At 34.3% G+C, this 20271-nt stretch overlaps 1 protein-coding gene across 1 annotated transcript in view; it reads left to right on the top strand.

The window, feature by feature from the left end:
- LOC118266770 (uncharacterized) overlaps positions 1 to 20271 on the top strand; it is a 150568-nt gene that overhangs the window by 90025 nt on the left and 40272 nt on the right. Inside the window, exon 3 of the mRNA XM_035580309.2 lies at positions 7065 to 7201. Coding sequence (XP_035436202.1) covers positions 7065 to 7201 — 137 coding nt within the window. The remainder of the gene's footprint in view (positions 1 to 7064; positions 7202 to 20271) is intronic.

Below are 20271 nucleotides of genomic sequence, written 5' to 3' on the forward strand. Positions count from 1 at the left end.
AATATTGGTACATACCAACATAAAATTAAACTATTTACCGATACAAACACAATTAATTTGCATAACTTTTTTTGAATATACACATATAGGACAGAACATATACCTATATGTATATAAAACTTTTGTCTTAGTGACTGACTGACGTGACTTAGCCAAAAATATGCCATATCATTTATCATGAGGTCCTAGAAAAGCGATGTTATAATATATTCGAAGAATGTTTCCAGAAAATGTATTTCTCAATATTTCAATCACACAATTAATTTGTATAACTGGTTTATAAATCTGGAATATTCATGTACATACAAAAAAACCACTGCCTTCTTTACTAATATTTGTATCTGATAATAAAAAAAAATTAAGATATATACTACCTCTATCACTGACTATCACTAAACATCTCAATACTATGTCCATCTAGGAAACTGAACCTTACTTTTCGTGTCTGTTTCGTAATAGTATTTGGTGACTGTCACCCATTAAACACAATAACTCGCTTAAACTGTCCAGTTAACGCAACGCAGCAACTACGTAATGAGTCCAAAATAATTTAACGCGCACCAAACGTTCCTGGGACACTGTAAATACTGAAATTCAGTTCAAACACGATACTCATTTGTATATGTCACTGTCAAATTTGCATGTTAAGCTGAAAAGTTTCGGTTATTTCACAGTTGAAATGATATGATGATGATTTTTGTTTAACGAGTTTCGGTTTTTTTGTTCGGATTGTACTTTTATGGTTGCAAGTTCGGAGTGTTGATATTTACGGTTTATTCATCATTATCTGTTGAGACAGATGATATAAAGCCTATAGTGGCCACTACTGACCAAAGACTTCTCTCACGGAAAAGATTTGAACATTAAGCACCACGCTTGCTCAATGCGGGTTGGCGATTTTAAATTATAATTAAAAATTATAAATCCAGGTATTCTCACGATGTTTCTTTTTCACCGTTTGTCTGACATCTAAATATGATTAGAAAGTACATATAAATCCGAAGAAGTACCTTTTTTAAGATGTTCACTACTGAGACTATGACTTCCAGATCCCCCAATCACTTCCAGATTATTTGCTTTTAAGCGACCTGCGTCCAATTGTTTTGATATTTTCATGTTATAAGTTAACTTTCAAAAGTTGCTAATGAATATTATGAATAACTGTCATTAGCTCATATTTAAATCACTTAACCCCATACAGCCAGAGGGGTAAATTCTTACTTCGATAAAAAATATGAAGAAAATGTCCCAAGGCAAGCGCATAATGACTATAATTTGATTAATGAGCGGTTAAGCTGTACCTAATGGTTTTTATAATTCACTATTATTAAAGGTTTGACTGATTATATAATAATGACTACCGTTATTGTGATTACCGTGACCTCAAATTATTCTATTTTAATATAACATTATGTTTGACGCTTCTATTTTTGGAAAGGGGCACGCAGAGATGCATATTCCGGAGCTGCGGATTACCTAGTGGCTTTACCGGGGCTCCGGCTCAAAGAGCAGGAGTAGGAACGAAGTGGTTTTTAGTCAGTAAGAGTCTGATACTCCCTCTCGCATCGCCAAAGGCGAGAGAAGTCATTGGATGATTTTTCCCCTTAAAAAAGTGCTTATTAAATGTACTTAATACGTACTTTCTATTAGTAATTTGACATTATTTTCTTGAAATGTCCTCTATCATATAGGAAATTATTGTCGTAGTTTGTTATACCATATTTATAGAAACACTATGACATAATTTATTTATCTTCAGGATAAAATATTCATAAGCTTATCCTATTAAAAAGATATTAAACATTATCTCTATAAACATAATACATATTATATGTAGATAATACAGCTAATAGCAAAACCCATCAACCCTAAAACCCACACATACACACACTAAACAAAACCTTTGTCCCAATAGCTATCATTTCCATTATAATCAGGTCTTCCATTACATTGTTATTGCGTGATATAAGGGGTCAGATTATATTGGTATATTTTAGTCTGATAACTCGTCACGGATGACGTCACGCCATTTAGAATGAGAAACAAGCACGCTACTGAAATATGACAGTAATGTTCATGAATGTTCATTTGAGTATTCTAAGGTAGTAAAGGAAAGAGGTATGGTCTTTGTAATGCACGCTACACACTGTACGATTTAACTTTGCAGTTTTAAATATACAGTCGTGTAGTATGAAATATCTTTGTAATAAGTATTATTGACTGTAAAACTTAAACTAATTGTATGACAAGGGCACGGATTCGAACCCGTAGAGAGCAAAGTACTTAAAAAAGGAACTGAACCCTTAGTATGAGTTTGCTTTACGTTTAAAGTAATCAAAATGAGTGCGCATTTGGCGCTCTGATTGGCCGGCTCGAATAAACCAACCAATCAGAGCGCCGACCGCGGTCTGGTATCAATTAGTTTAAACGTAAAGCTATTTCATACTAAGGGTACTGTACAGTCCGACTGTACAGTTAAAACTGTGCAGTTAAAGGGGAAAGTGTGTAGCTTGCACAAAGGGGTTGGAACTAAAGGGTTCGATTTAGACATTATTTTTGTGTGCAAAGTTGTGTTAATGCATATTTAGGCGAACGGTGGCAAAAATGACTGGTTAATACAGAGTTTTCTAGTTTAATTCGTGAGCTTTTTAGTTTATTGTAAATTATATTATTAGTAATAGCATAAAGGCTACTCCAAATATAAAGAAACTGTTGTTTATGCAAACATAACCTCTGATTTATTCTACTTATGTATTATTTATCCAATCATTGAAAATGAAATTTTATATTATTTAAACGAATAAATGATATTAAAGATACACTTTCATCGTATAAAATGCAAATACAGAATAAAATAAATACAAATATAATTTCCAGCCGTATTTAAATTATTATTTTCGTTGAAAATATTCAGTTGATATCTGCGTTTCACGAGAATAATTTCAATAAAAGTAATTGTATCTCCCAATGATACTGTTTACGAATAAAAGGATGATTTCCCTACTATCGATACATTGCATACTCGAGCTGCACATTTTCCTCGCACAGCTACATAGCTTAGTATCAGTGGAAATGGTCACATAGTTTCACAGCTTAGCTATTACATCTTCGTAGCATAGCTACATAGCACATCTCTGGTGGAAAAGCTCGCTAAATCCGGTATGGTTGTGCAATTATAGAAATATGTTTGCACTATACCAACATTTTGCAGAAAATTATATTGGGTTGCGTATTTAGAAGAACATCTCATATTTATATTCAGAAGCAGCGACACTGTCAATTCATGACTTCTCATAAAATTTCCGATACCATATTTTTTACTGTCAAGAATTTAGGTACTCCATCAACCATGGTATACCTTCAATAATGTATTTATTAACTAAATAAAAATAATAACTGTGACTAAAATAATTCCAACAAAAAAAAATCTTAAAAATAAATTAAGAATAACTATTTGACAACCTTCTACAAACATATATCTTAAAATATATCACCTCAACCTCAACGAAGAAGTCTAGACGTCTAGCGCATTAGTCTAATCAAATGGAAATCAGTTCTTCGAAACATGTAATTGGAAATTTCTATTCCATTATACCTTTTATTCTTTTCAGAACTACTTATATCAAGATTTACTACTTATGTATAAGTCTAATAAGAAAGATAGACAGACAAAAATGACTCTAAACATAGTTATCTTCTACAGCTAACATCGAGCGTTTCGCGCGCCTAAGAGCCATCAGACCACCACAGATGGGGCCCAGTATATGCCTAATATGCCTGATCCGGAGATGCGTACTACTGAGCTGGTTTACCGGGGCTCCGGCTCGAAAAGCAGGAGTAGGAACGGGGTGGTTTTTAGTCTGTCAGAGTCTGACACTCCCTCTCGGCTCGCCCAAGGCGGGAGAAAGCATAGGATGATTTTCCCCTTAAAAAAAAAAAACATCAAAAGTAATTTCACACAGATAAAGTCGTGTCGATAAAACCTGATCAATGCACAGCCCAGTTCTATTTAGCAGCAACACTGCTTTAGATTGTTACAGCAACGAGTCAAACACAATACTCCAGCTAATTCCTCACTCATATTCGTGAGCTGTTCAACTCGACGCGTATTTATTGTTTAGGCAATCAACTTGAAAGCGTTGCTACAACTTTCTGTTCTACGTCTCGTTGCAAGTTACACGTTACATCACAAACAAAGCGAAGTTCGTGATACAAGTCGTTTGTTTTTAGTTAGAGGCGAATATTTTTCTTGCTTTATGTGTAGGCTCGGATTATAGGCTCTTGTTGTTATATTTTGGAGGATTTATATCTTTTTTGGTTGTAAAAAAATTATAAAAAGCAATTCTAATGTAGCCTCTTTACAGACAACAGTTATGTTAACAAAAGATTCGAGAATTTGACATATGAAATCATCAAATAAAAACTAAAAAATCACCGTTTACTCACATACATTAATTATGGAGAAAAGCCCTAATAGTTTCGACTCACAGAAGGACTCTTAATCATGAACCGCGTACGCAGACGCGGTGACATCACGCAGCCTATATCAGCTTAAACGCGTGAGAAAACCGTGATTTTTTTAGTTAATTTAGTATGTCTCACGATAGTTATTATAACTAAGTGCTAAAATTAGACACAATACGTCCAAGATATTAATTTTACAAACTGGCTCTAAAAAACGAACTTCCGAGTAACGTTGTGTCAAGACAATATCCGAGCATAATCCTGCTTCGGAGAAAAATAGCATTTTCTCGGTACAAAACGTGTAGGGTCAGGAGAGGTCATTTTTTTCTTTTGATTAAATTTGTTGCGAGTTATAAAACAATGCCGGTAGGACCCTGTGTTCTCCCTCGATGCCCGTCGAAGTGATCTTCAAGAGATTGGACACGTGGAATCTCTTAAGTACCATAGCTAGGAAATAAAATAACTAGTGCTGAAAAGAGGACTTTGTATTTTTGTTGTAAAATGAGTTTTGGAATTGGTGCTTAGATTTTTTAATATTATAGTTGCGCGTGACTTATGATATATTTTGTTTCTTATATTATATTGTGTACATTTTATAAACTACGTTTCTTTTTCTCTATTACTTTATTGATCCGACGGCATTCTCATTGCATCACCTAAAGGTTAGCTAGCAAAAATGCCTACGGCATTAACTCCACCCTTGTTCAATAAAGTTGCAAAAATGACAATGCCAGATCCTGCCCCACTCAATTTCATAAATGTACAAGAAAAGTAAATTAATCAAAATTTATGCAATGAAAATAGGACCCTTGGTTACTTAATAATTATTCTGATAAAGTTGCGGATAAAAAGTAGGAAATAAAAATAATTTAAAAAACCCAAGGCCTATTTTCTGTTCCTATGGCGACCATCTGCGTTTCTTAGTACGTATGTACACGAGGAAGAAAACGAGTTATTCAATAAAAAAAGATTTATTAATGTAACGTGTACGGATTTTAATATGAATTTGGTTTTAATACGTATGTATTAAAACCGTTTGTTAGTTAATTTAATTTTTTTTTATAATATATATTATAATGAATGCATATTCTAATTATTATTTCGTGTTTGAACGTTAGTGATTAAATGTAACGAAACGTCATTGGCGTGCGTGCGCCAGTTATGTCCAAAAAGTCATTATTTGACATTCGCTCTGTCTGTTCTGTTTACATTGTTGTTTCGTTATGACTATGAATTAAAAGTATGATTACTAAAGGTGATATTGGTGATAACATTCCTGCATTTCATAGCTAAACACCCTATGCTAGCATTGTAATAATATAAAGCACTTCATTTAATTATTTCTATTATAACTGCAATTAACCTAACCTGGTACTTAACCTAAAAGTGGTATTTTTTTCTTAGATTTACATAAAAACCGCAACTCTTAAAGGCTTTTAAACATGTTTTTAGTTATCACTAATAAAGCAGCAATAGAATGCTACATTTGGCATGCCTGTACAATATAGTTTTTTGGTGGGGCAAAGCTCTATAGAGATTCTGGCATTGACATTTTTAATAATTAAATAAGTAACATTATCAAAAAAACGTTATTTGTACATTTACAACTATATTAAGTTCCATATTTCATGTTAATATTTTATAATGATATCATACAGCTATATTGAACAAACAGACATACATATTGTCATCATCTCAAAGACCTATCCCTAATGCAACCCAGTGTTACAACACCTTTGTTCATGCAATAACAAAACAAAACAAAAGAAAACCTCCTTTATCATCAGACCAACAAAGCACCTATTACATTGCCCTCTATGTCATAAAAGTCTAACGTTTCATAACATTCACCCTTGTATTGATGACTAAGACAAAACTTGTTCCCTAGCTCAGACACCAGCAAGTCAATTTACACCTTCCAGTCAAGTTAGAATTTCAACTTTATTGTTACTTTGTAAAGTGGAAAATCCAATGAAAATATTGACAGACTGGGGTAGGTTGATCTGCTAGCATCTTAGTCTGTACAATGTTAAGAAGTCTTTGTAATAAGATACATGTTTCACAAAAGGTGCGTAACACAGTTAGGTGAAGTTTTCAAAGCTTTGTAACGTGTTGAGCACTTAGTAGTTTGGTTCTTGATACACTTTAAAACATAAATTGAGGTTGTGTTAAGTTCTTACTGTGGGTTTAATGATGTGGAATGTATAGTATAGTTAGCGTAACAGGCTATCATTATCTGGTTTTACTTTACATATTAACAACTATATAGAATAGAATCAGGCGTTACTTTTCAGAAATCCACCCTATACTTATCATATAATATATTTTTTTTTGTTGTTATTCCGTTTGTAGATGTATTTTCAGCACGAGGTGTTTTACCCTCCCGTAATTAAATGCTCACGTAGTACAGGTGCAACACAAAAACACACACCCGACAGGCAACAAAACATTTAACATAATTATATATTGCGCCGTCGAGTCGAAAACTCCCGAAGATGCTCCATGGAGGACCGAAAAATAATATGTCGACTCTTTCAAAATACAATCCTTAAAACTTTATTCAACAAAATCATTTATTTCCAAACGTTCTTTGTCCACAGGTTGCAACAAGACCTACTACGGCGATATCGGAAGAACGTATGAGCTGGAACTACATCGTCCTCGGGAGGACCTGGTGCCTTACGTCTGTCTCCTCACTATTACAGCCGCTGGTGGAATCCATGGTGACTTGGTGCAGGTCAGTGACCTTTGATAGCAGTTTAATGTCTAGTTGTATTATTAAAGCTAGTGCCCTCTTGGGCACTTGGTTATTAATAAATGGCTAGTCCGTAAAATGTATCAGGCTACAGTTGCCTGTGTAAGTTTTTCATATTAATAGCTTAATTATCATATTAATTACTTTAGCCTGTGTTTTCATGTAAGTTTTTCATATTAAGCTATTACTTTAAGAGACATGCATAATTATACACAATTCTGGGTCTTTAAGTAAAGAGATTGAAAGAGTGTTACTCAAAGTAAATGTAACATTGTTATATTTTGACAATTTCAACATTTTTAATTTGTTTTCAACTCTGTATCAAAATAATAAGACCGAAATTCCATTGAGCAGACTAAAGTAGCTTCTATCTATCTTGGGCGTCTATCTATCCTTCTAAATAAATTTAACGTGAAACGAAATATAATATTTGAGCTTCTATAATCAGTTAGAATTAATGTAATATCGTGGGAGTACTTGTTAGTACTTACCGAGAACTTTGATAACTAAGTCTTTCATCCCGCAGAAGCTGGTGTAATTAATTACATTACGAGTAACTGCTGACACTATTGACTTTGTGTTGTAGAATTTTGTATTATCTAGTCTTTTTATTTTTTCATTTCATATATTTGTGTGGGAGAGCCATGCTTCGGCACGAATGGGCCGGTTCGACCGGAGTGATACCACGGCCTCACACACGTGAAACAACGCGTGCGTTGTGTTTCGTTGTGTGAGTGAGGTTACCGGAGGCCCTATTACCATCGTTCCTCATATTAATCTACAATTACAACCCCTAAATTCCTAACCCCTAAAGACCGGCAACAAACTTGTATACCACAGGTGTTTCAAGTGTCCATGGGCGGCGGCGATTGCTTACCATCAGGTGATTCGTCTCGTCGTTAAACGGCTTATACCATGAAAAATAATTATGATACACAAGTCACGTATTTAGTTGAGTGGACATTAAAACAATTGTCAATTAACTATGTAAAATTTTGAAATGCCCACTGAAGCCACATAAGCAAAAAATACACTTTTCTTGATACGAATATAGACTTAGATTATTCAGCAGCAGTCATAAAATATGTGACTCGAAAAACAAAGCGAAGCAGTCAGTAGGTAATATTATTACAATTACGAGAACCAACATTTTGAGTTTTCATATCCATCGCGTTTGATCTTAGATTAACATATTAAGCTCCTTGTAAAACCGTTACTTGTAAGAAGCCATATATTTTGTATAAAAGGGAAAGTATGTTAGGTAAACAGTGCAGGTTTTCCCGTAAATACCCAAGGGTCTTATAGGAAATTTACTTTGTACATGGGAGCCGCAATTCTTATGGGATTTTATGTGTCTGCCACAAAAGTGGGTGGCAGGTACTTGTTTATATATTACCGGCTCGAAAACAGGAGTAGGAACGGGGTGGTTTTTATTCGGTAAGAGTCTGACAGTCTCTCGCCTCGCCCAAGGCGGGAGAAGTATTAGCATGATTTTTCCACTTAAAAAATATGATTCAATGAATGAATATCACCACCTAGATAGCTAAAACTGCTTCTTATTATTTTTTTATATGAATGTATAAATCCAAACTTTGTGATAAACCATAAAATCCGCTAAACATTTAATTTTTAACATGAATAAAATAATGGTATCACTAAAATGTGGGTTACAGAAATTATCGTTATAGCATAATTTTAAACACCTACAAATACCTGGGGTTGCACGTTTAATATTCAGTGAATTACACTACTCGTTAATTAATTAAAATACTGATGATGTCAATTTATTATATACATTGTACGCCCACTTTTCACCATTTGTGTTGTAAGTCCCATGTAATAGGTGGTGAGAGTCCAAATGACAATTCTCATTTAAATTTTTCTTTGCACCAGATGTTTCTTTTATCTGTGGTCTGTTGGATTTTCTAAATATAATTTTATTGTTAAATAACCCTCCTTCTGGCGCAGTCGGGTAAAAAAACTCAACAATACTGTGACACTCACGACACAGGAGAAAATCCTAGTAAGGGCCATGGTTTTCTTTCTATTTTTAAAACTGTTCAACTGATAAACAAACAAGTATAATTATCAATTCATCCGCCCTTAAAATGTTTTCTTATAAACCACATTTTTTTAAACGCTACCTAAACTATGCTCGCCTTTTCTTTTGTTTTCCTTACCAACGCCCTTTTATAATATACGAAGTCGGTTGTACCAAAAATATGAGGTGAAATGTACTCGAGCTTTTTAGGGACCCACGGAATGGGCAGAATATGAAAAATGGCCTGTCAGAGATGTCGTTTTATACATACCTTTGGGTACCTATAGTCACTCCCCTTCTCCCTGTACCCCTTAAGGGCAGGGCACAATGTGGGCCGAGGCGTAGGTAGATATTTGTATATTGTTTCAAAATTGTTTCGGTTCTGTCACTACGGCTCATCTTACTGTTACTTTTTTATATCTATTACATTACTGTTTTGAGAAATTGATATTATAGCTGTTATTACAAAAGTAGATGTAGGTGTTAACCGTAAGTAATATCATTTCGTAAAAGCCATATCGTTTTTTCTGCGCCCACAATTGACACCAACGGTAAGTATATACAAAATTTGAAATGAGAACTTAATGTAACGTAATTTTTCTTGGAAAATATGAGTAGGGGTATGTACCGTGTTTCATTGGTGTTTGACCTGTGAATTAGCTTATTGTGACTTTGAATTTGTTAGACCGGACACAATCAGATCATAATACGAAGGAAATGAAGTGATAGTGTATTTTATTTTATATATTTCCTTTATGATAGTAGACATAATACATGTACGGCAATCTCATCTATCTTATTTTATAGACAACGAACCGGATGTCAAATATACATTTATAATTCAAAATCATCAAATGATTTCTCCGGCCTTGAGCGAGGCGTAGCAGGTCAGACTCTTACTGACTTAAAACCACCCTATTCATACTCCTGCTTTTCGAGCCGGGGCCTCGATAAACCCGCTAGATAGTCCGCAGTTTACTGTTGCCCTGCATTAGAATTTTCTCCCGTGTCGTGGGTGTGTTTTTAAACATATAAGTTCACAAACACATGGCACCCAGATCCGAAACGACAATTTGTGGATTACACAAAGAATTGCTCCGTGAAATATAATATAATAGCTGGTATATTATCCTACAATTTTATGACCCACCCTTAAGTAAATAAACACTGAAATAAATATAGGTAGTACACATAGCTTATTGCCAACTGGGCACAAATGTCACGCACATCGAGGTGCTCTGTGGTCGTGCATTGTGCGTCGGGTTCCGTCCCATACAAAAAGGTTGATGGAAACGATTGCTGACTCATGCGTCCGTTTGACAATGACTCCTGTGAAAGTAGGCCAGGTCTGATAGATTTCAATCAGGTCAATTTAATCCCACCCAAAACATAAATGTGAAAGGCTGCCAAGTTCGATAATATTGGAATGCTTCGCCTATAAAAGAAGTGAGATCTAAATAAGTACCAAGTTCCATACACAGACCTCAGTTAAAAATGATATAACAAGTTGGCAAGTTTTCACACACTTTGTTATAAACCTACTAAACGCAATGCGTCAAGTATATAATTTTCTATTAAAACTTGCCAAGTTATATCATTTTTAACTGAAGTCTGTGTATGGAACTTGGTACTTATTTAGATCTCACTTCTTTTATAGGCGAAGCATTCCAATATTATCGAACTTGGCAGCCTTTCACATTTATGTTTTGGGTGGGATTTCATTTATTTTTGTAAGGTTTATTTTCTTTTTTTACTTTACTTTGACTAAATACAAACCTTCGTAACGAATTTTAGGTCGGTACGACCATTGGAAGATATAGATAATTTTTTTGTTTTAGTTCCTTAGGGGTATGATTTTACACCTTCATTAGGTTGATAAAACCGACTCACACTTGGCCATTTTCAGATTTTTTCCTTTACCTTGACCTAAACACCTACCTCCATGCCAAATTTCAAGTCAATACGACCATTGGAAGTGGTCTAGGTTTTTGATGAGTGAGTCAGTCAGTGAGTGTATAGTAAAAATAGCGATTTTCTGACGTCAATATCTCAAGACCTACAATAGGTACATTTATGAAATTTTGTATTTTAGATAAGTAAGTAGATCTCGACAGATACTAGAAATTTCATATGCGTAGATAAAATAGATTTTGAGTTATAGGTGGGTCGAACTTGGCCCGAAATGGTTCGTGTAATATAACCCACGGCCGGTGTGTCGGTTTTTTGCTCGAACTTGGCGGACACACTGCCGTGTGTCTAGATTCTATCCTTAGTTTGTTTTTGTTTATTTTAATGAAACAGTTTTGTATAATAATAGTTTGTGAAGATATGCTTAGTATTTTTTTTAGTATTTAGTTTAGTTCTGGGCTCGATTTTTGCTGACAAAGTACTGTTGAGACATTGTATAATTTTTTTTTTTGTAATAAAAAGGTACGTCTCATGTAACATGATACTCTTAATAAAACTACTGAAGACTGGATATGGTTGGTAATACAAATAAAATCGTATATCATCGAATTAAAGTCTCTTTTAAAATGTCGATTTAAAATCGTATGCTCTTTGCCTTACCAATAATAGCTTTTATTTGAAAAGAAATATTCCCTCCAATAATATTAAAGAACAAAGATGCTTACAATCTATAAAAGGTTCCTTTGTTTTAATAAGTACTTTACTTTCCCTCTACCATTCATCTTTTTATTTATTGAGAAAGAATTTCGATTGAATTAGTTGCTATTTTTTCCAGAACTTTCCCCTCGTAAAAATATAGAGGGAATATTATTTTGTTTGATAGCTATTCGCGAAAAGTTTTATTATAAACGGCTTTGTATTAGTACTTTATTTTATTGGATTATGCATATTTATAGAACTGTAGGTTCTACATACGAAAATAAAATATTTATGTCTAAACAATAAACAAAACTTTGAATAATTAAGACCAGATTCATGGTTTCCCAAAAGGATAATTCTGTACATACTGTCGTACTCAAAGACATTTAGTGATTACTTAAATAATTCCTTAGTAACGATTTTGTACCGAAAACAATTGCTAAGGACTGGGATGAATAATCATTAACTGACTCTGAATACGGCGGTAACATGTGAAATAATAACATGTCCGAGGTAGAAAGTGAACTGACTTATTAGTCACTATAACGTCTTAAGATCGTTTTGTACCTTTTTAAAGGTTATCTGGTAATTCTAATTTTCATAACTGCCTAAAATTTTGCATATATTCTTCCTTACCTAATTAACGTTACATGGTACTTAAATAAAGAAAAAAAAAGTAAATTAATTAAGGATTCATCCGGCCGCCGTACTAATCAGAAGAAATAATAGGTCTGAAGACATTTCAGCTTTAATCAGAGCTATTGTTAACTAATCTGAAATACGTTGGCTGAAAAATGTTGGAGAATTTAGACTTATTGTTCTGAGTTCCCTTTGTGATCAAGTTTCCTTCCGTATCTTCCTTTTTAAAGAAAAGAAAAAGAAATGCTAAATTATGTGTTAAATAGTCTGGTAATTTTAATTTTATGGAATACTAGCTTCTGCCAGCGGTTTCGCCTGCATTCCCATGAGATAAAAAGTATTCTATCACCCAAGTCAGCTCATACCTTGTCTTATTTATCTATGAAAATAACAATAAACATCTATGACACGGATTGCCTGCAAAAAGCTTTATATAGAAGAGTGGAAGAAGAAGAAGACCTTTGGTCTGCAGGGACGATCATGGCTTTTGAAAAAATATAGTGACCAGTAATTTATTTAGAATTCTTGTATTATATATTTTATAGGAGAAATATATAACTGAAGCTCTTATTTAACTCAATCGAGAAAATAATTGGGTATCTACCTGCATCAATATTTCGTTGAAAACAAACAATTCTGTAAAAATATTATTTAGTAACAAGTTTATCTTGATTAAATTAATCCAATGTGTAAACTCTCTCCATGTACACACAGCCGCTCCATCCCATAATTTAATTTTAAAAGTAATCGGAGGGAACAAAAAATCATTTTTAATTCAGGGAAATAGGTCAAGTGATGCAAAACGAAGTGGAAAGGAAAATAGTATAAAACCCAGTTTGTCTGTTAACAAGGAAAAAAGCGAAATTCGAAAAATTGTTATTCTTCGAAAGAATTTTCGAGGACTTTAAGTGGCGTTCAACGGAGAAGATTTAATTCAATCAATTATATTAAAAAATCTATTGGACTAGAAGTTGTACGGTAGAGAACTTTAAGTGTAACTTGATGCACGGTTGACGCTGTGGCGGGGCAACCAGCTGCCGTGCAACGGGTCGCGGGTTCGATTCTCACACGGAACAACTCTTTGTGTGATCTACAGATTGTTGTTTTGCGTCTGGGTGTCATTGTGTATGTGAAATTGTATGTTTGTAAACGCACCCACGACACAAGACAAAATCATAATGTGGGAGAACGTTTAAAAAATAAACAAGTGCCTATAAATGTCCCCAATGAGTCACCAAATGTTTCTTCTAATTTTTACCAGTTATATAATTTACCAAATAATCAATTTTCTACTCAATTCGGAATAGCAGTACATAAGAAGCCTCGAGTTTGATTTCTGAAGCGGCTAAAGTATTTTCTGAACATTAATCTTCAAGTGTTAGCAAGCACTTAGCACAGAACTGTACCTGATATATAATCTCGATCTACTAAAAAGCGTAACATTACTACCTATATATAAAATGTTTTAACAGAAACCTAATCCAATTTAAAAAGAAAAAAACACTCATTATAAATCAGGTAACACAAGGGAAACCTATTATTTCGAATTCCGTAATGCGATCTGGGTTTAGGTAGTACCATTAATTGCGGGACTTACAAAACGGTTGGAGAGGCACAGGGTGTTTTAATTTCTACTATCACTTACAATAAAATTTGGGTCACAAGTCCATTTAAAGAGACACGAGAGTTGGGATATTGAGATAAAATGTTATTTCTAACAATATTTTATTAAACCCCTTTTGAATCCCTTGAGAGGTTCTTTGTATAAACCTTGTCTGTTATGCTGTTTAATTATTGGAATAGTATTTGAATGATGTAATGTAGATTAGCGCCTTATATCTTATAACCCTGAAAACCTGAGAGTTTACGAGTGGATTTATAGTGTTTACAAGCGAAAATGGAGCATAAAGGGAATATTTATTATAAAATTGGCATAATTATTAGTATGGAAGTATCCAACACCAATAAAATCGGGAGTTTAGAAAAAATTGGCCATATTTACTCGTACAAAAATGGAATGAGTTTTAGACACGACCTTGCGTTAGCTAGCTCAGTCACGTCTTGACATTATACAATATTTACTACTACAACTAAAAATCTTTCCAAACATTATCCACGTCTCTCTCCCATCACAAAAAGACCACCATCTTCAAAGCATCACCAGACACAATATTCATACTTAATGAAAAAAGACTCATGATATACAAGTGATGCTTATTTAGCTTAGCTCCCGGAGGAGGCTCGTCACATCACAAGGGAGGCTACTGCCCCCGATAAACCCGGCCGACCCTTTAAAACCCTCACAATTACGAGGTGTAAGCGTATGCCTGAGTTGACGCTTTGTATTCTGTATTTTTAGACGCCTCACCTTTTTAATACCTGGTTTTAGGGCTCAATTTTAGACCTTAGTATTATGCCTGGATTATTTTGTTACGTAAAATATTTTCGGTGTAAGTTTGAGTGGTTTTTATATAGCTGTTTTAGTCTTTAAAGGTGTATTAAGAGAATTTTGTTGAGATACCTCTAGTGAATATTAACTTTATCTTTTTACATTTATCTACTCTATATGAATATTCTCTCTTCGTTTGTTTTTATTGTACGTTTCGAATAGGTTACTCGTGCTTCTAACAAACATATTTTTAGTGATGACCAAACTTCTGAAATTTTCCTAAGTTTTTACGGGAACATGAACTTTGCCATTCCTGCAGGTATTTTGAAAAATTACTTCGTGTACGTCTTTTTTATGGTATTTTTTTAATGATTAGCATCGTCGCCGCTCATGGACACCCGAAACACCAGAGGCGTCACAACTACGTTGCCGGCTTTTGGTGGTTAAGAATTTGAAGGTTGGTGGGGAATCGAGGATTAAGAAGTTTGGGAAAATAAGCCGGCCCATTCGTGCCGAAGCATGACTCTCCCACACTTGAATATATAGTCTCTGATAATAGTAACTACCTGTACCCTGAGTCAGTTATTCAGTAACTTTAATATTTATGTCTAGTATTGGTTAGGTAATCACTTTTATTTTGACACTAACTTCTTTCTATTTTGACATGTTTGTTCACCCACAGAGTCACAATTCTCTCACAAAGCTCAGTACTTTGATGTTGTTGGGAAAGTGAGTTCAAAGTTATCTGCAGTAACACAAAACTTAGACGTCGACGCAATCGTGAACTTTAACCATTTGACATTAGATTTTACACCTTCTGAACAAACAAGTTAAGCGTTGTACACACGAACGGGTTTTACAAAATTTATGTGTATTATGAAACTGTGTTTTGTGGTAGATCTAAAGAATGGGTTTGTAGTATTCTTGTGATGTTTTCTGTCTTCGATTCAAGTTGTTGTTGTTTTTGTATAAAATTTAAAGGAAATATATATTTCTTAAAAATAATGAGATTTCAGTATTGTTTCTTCCGAAATCACATGAGCAAAGTCATGGGTAATGTTCTTGTTTAAAATTTCACATACCGATTTCATTACTTTACAAATTCATGGTTAAAAAAATCTTATCTTACATTATACATGCGAAAGTTCGTGAGTTTTTGTTGTATGTTTATTACTCAATCAGGTCGAAAGGACTAAAGGGATAGGGAAGTAATTTGGATATGGTCTGGAATAAAACATAGACTACTTTTTATCCCGTGGGAACGCGGGCGAAGTAACTGGCAGAAGCTATTATTTTTATATACACATATCTTCAGCATCCAAAGTAATATCTACGTTATTTACTGCGTACAAACAATATTTACAAAGGCGTTAATATTGCCTACGCCTTCTTTTCTTTCAAAGAAAATAGCAGTACATCTTGGGTAGTCCCTGCTTGTGACAGGAACGGGTCGATGAAATTGCCGCCTACAGGACCCTATCAACAAATCTATCTTTTTGTCAACAATACACTTGCTTACCGATGGAACAAGTCACTCTAGACCAAATTTAATTAAGCTTACAGAGTAGTAAAGATTTTTATTGTTACTTAACATAAATGATATAAAAGAAGTCATGTTACTTACATTTTTTTAATTTGCTTACAATTGGTGGTGGGGTTAAAACCAGGAGACGGACATAGAATACTTTTTATTCATGGATTTCCCGAAATTTCTACGGAATCGGAAAAAAACCGGGATTGCGAGTACGAAGCAGAACCGATCGTTATACAAGTAGATTTTAAAGTGTGAAAAACATTTTATCGGTCTTGACATCGGTCAATACGCATTTTTTGTACATAAAAATGGTTCTCACAATTTTAAGTAATTTCTATTGAAGTTGTTATGTATTCGCTGAAAATTCGGAAATATTAAATTTTTACAGGAACACACTTTTTATAACTTTATTCCTCGTGAGATAGTAAAGAATTAATTTCGTATGTTACAATATATTATTATATCCCTAGGGATATAACTATCCCGGAGCTGCGGACTGCCTAGCGGGTTACCGGAGCTCTTGCACGAAGAAGAGCAGGAGTAGGAACGGGGTGGTTTTTAGTCAGTAAGAGTCTGACACTCTCTCTCGGCTTGCCCAAAGCGAGAGAGTCATTGGATGACTCACCCCCCCCTCAAAAAGGGATATAACTATATTACGGCTTTATCTATCTTACTGCGACATATACATACCATTACATTAATACAATTACTCACAAAATTCAAAGAAGTTGTGGGAGTAAGTCATCAACTCGTTGTAATCCCATTTTGGCTTGTATTTGTATATGTGTTGTATTTTTGTATTACTTTACGACGAGACTGTAATTAATCTCCACCTTTTCTGGGATTAATTAATTTATTTAGAACGATTTTTGATTTGACCTTTTCTGAAAATGATAACGGTGTCTATTATTTTATTACTCGATTGTGACTGACACGTAATGCCACTGTGTACACCCACTTTTCACAATTTATGTTGTAAATCCCATATAATAGGTGGTGAGCTAAATAATATATACCTAACTAACAAAACAGGAATCCACCTGCAATATTCTTTACTGCCTCCTTTTTTAAGCCAGGTAATACCTAACACCTTCTCTTAAGTCTGAAAATACTATGTTGAAAACCGCATCAAAGTCGGTGCAGCCAAAATCGAGATAATCGCGCACATACATACACCATATCCTCTTTTTTTGGAGTCGGTTAAAAATATTATATAAAGAATCTCTTTCATCAAAATAAATGCCAAAAAGATTGCATTACAAACGATCTACCACCATGAACACTGTAAGTATTAAAGTCATACAATGTTATAATCCCTTACAAGACCAGTTTGTGCAAAATCGAAACATTATTAAATCTCTCCCATGTTCTACTCGTAAGGCCGCGTGCATATTGATGTCATATTGTTATATTCATAACACGGAATCATTGACTGTCGTTTGTTATGTAGGATTGTAATAATTTCTATTAGTGGGAGTTTATCATTCAACATTTTTTTTTGCATAAAAAGATATATTTTAAAAGAATTTCAGATAAACTCCTGTTAAATGACATAAAGAAGTGCTTTTAACTCTACTCTGAGCGTGTCAAAGTCAAAATCAAAACATTTATTTCAATTAATCCTTAATTAGACACTTTTGAAACGTCTAATTGTCCGTTAGTCTGTCTGTCAGTGAAACTAGGTGCTCGTGTTTAGTTAAACAGATTAACACATTTTTCGAGCAATTTTTGCTAGCACTAAAAAGTACCAAAAAGGTTTCAGTAAAAAAAAAACTTTCAAATGGGGTTATTCATTAAAGAGTTACGATGTCATGTAAACACACAGGCAAACAGACGCCTCTTCTAGCATCGACGGCTAAAATTCCAAGAAAATAGCATTACTCACACGTCACCAGTGTGCACGCAGCTCAACATTTGAAATTGAACATGCCGCTCGGCATTTGTTTTCATTCCTATTGTTTTATCACTTTGTTTACGAACGCGCATGGGGAATGTAACATCAAGCTGAGCAATGACGGAGTTAATATTGCCTAGAGAGTGTTGCGATTCTTTAGTGGAAATGTGTTATTTGATTTGTTTAAGTAGGTCATTGTTTTGTATGTGAGGAAGATTTTGTTTAGTATTAAATTGACTGCCTTTTTGGTCGGTTTTTCGAAAGTTTCTCAGTGTGCCTAGTATAATTAATCAAAAAAAGCTGCCGTTTTGGTAGGTTTTGAGCCCGCACCCGCATGTCTTATGTCTTAAACCTCTGGGTCATTTTAACAATGTTGTAAATAATCTTGAGCTTTCGTATGCCAGTATATAAAATACATTGTGTCCGTCTGTCTTGTGTCTGCAATCCGGCACACGACGCGTTAAAAAACGATAATAAGTCTTGATGCCAATATTTTGGTTACAATCCTACAAAAATAACGCTCAATATCACACATTTAAATAAAAAACCGTCCTCCACCAACAATTGACTTCAACAATACGTTTCTAGTACATATAATCCAATAAATACACAATATACTGACCACATTATAACAAGGTCGTATCCTCATTACTTTATGCTGACTAAATAGAACTACGGTTGAAAGAAATTAAGTGAACCTATTCAGCCAACTTGGAATAGGTTCATTGAAGCGGTCAGTTGGGAAAGGTTCGAACATTTTTAGTCGAGAATAAAGGAATGTAGTTTTTAGATAATTATGTAACGGCTGTTATTTGCAGAAGGGATTGGTAGATGTGTAGGTATAAGGATTTTTTTAATCTTTGCTCGTCACTAGTATTTTGCCGTGTGTCGTACACAGGACACACAGACCCAAAACAACAATTGGTGGATTACTCAAAGAGTCGCTCCTCCCAAAAAAGGACCACCTTTAATTTCCTTAACCGCCGTTATTTTTTAGGTCAGGTAATATTCTCTGAATTTTTCTGCTGAGTCTGAAAAATACTATGCCAAAAACCGCATCAAAATCGGTTCATAGATCTATACATATACATACAGGTCAAACTAATAACCTCCTAACCTAAAAATGATACAATTTCAGTCCTTTTGTACATGCGGAGCCTACTCTACGGAACATTTTTTGAGTATTAAAATTAGTATTTTTTTCTTTACTTCTACTACTAACTACTCAACTCTATTTCAAAGAAATTGCTCCAACATACGCTACAAAATAAAAAACACCATATTTTTCGTTAAACAAGTATTTGAATAAACTCAAAATTCCATTCCAATTCAACTTTTATGAAAACAAAACAAAACCTTGCCATAAAATTTTAATCCGAATTGCGTAGAACAATATAAGGACCGCCATTTATATTCGCTCCCCACATGAGGTAAACGTAACAATAATTGTCGTTAAATCGCAACATAGCTACACAAACTCATACAACAAACCTTTGAGCCAGCAACACACATTGGGCCAAAATATTGGGCCAACCTATTTGTCCAAAATTCTATGAACACTGTTTACGGAGCGCGTCAAGTTCCTTGATGAGTGGACAAATGAATGTATACTAAAAACTTTGCAAAAACAAACTTTATACAGCTTGGCATTTATAGTCATGCAAATGAAACATGTATACAAATTTTCAGTTCAATTAATTGAAATATCTGCTTCAAAATTCAGTTGCAAGATTCCACTTCACACACACATACATTGCAAGTTAAATAAAAGCTTGTAAAAACCAACAACATATGGTTGAGTCGCCAACATTGGCGCCAACCGACCGTCGCTACCAACATACCACCAAGTAGATCTCTTCCCGTTGGCCCAACAGGTTGGCCCAATACCTGGCCCAAAGATGCGGGCTTTATAATTACTGTACAGGTAAACTCTCATTACATGCCATTA

The sequence above is a fragment of the Spodoptera frugiperda genome, chromosome 23 (assembly GCF_023101765.2).
Source record: "Spodoptera frugiperda isolate SF20-4 chromosome 23, AGI-APGP_CSIRO_Sfru_2.0, whole genome shotgun sequence".
Taxonomy (NCBI): Eukaryota; Metazoa; Arthropoda; class Insecta; order Lepidoptera; family Noctuidae; genus Spodoptera; species Spodoptera frugiperda.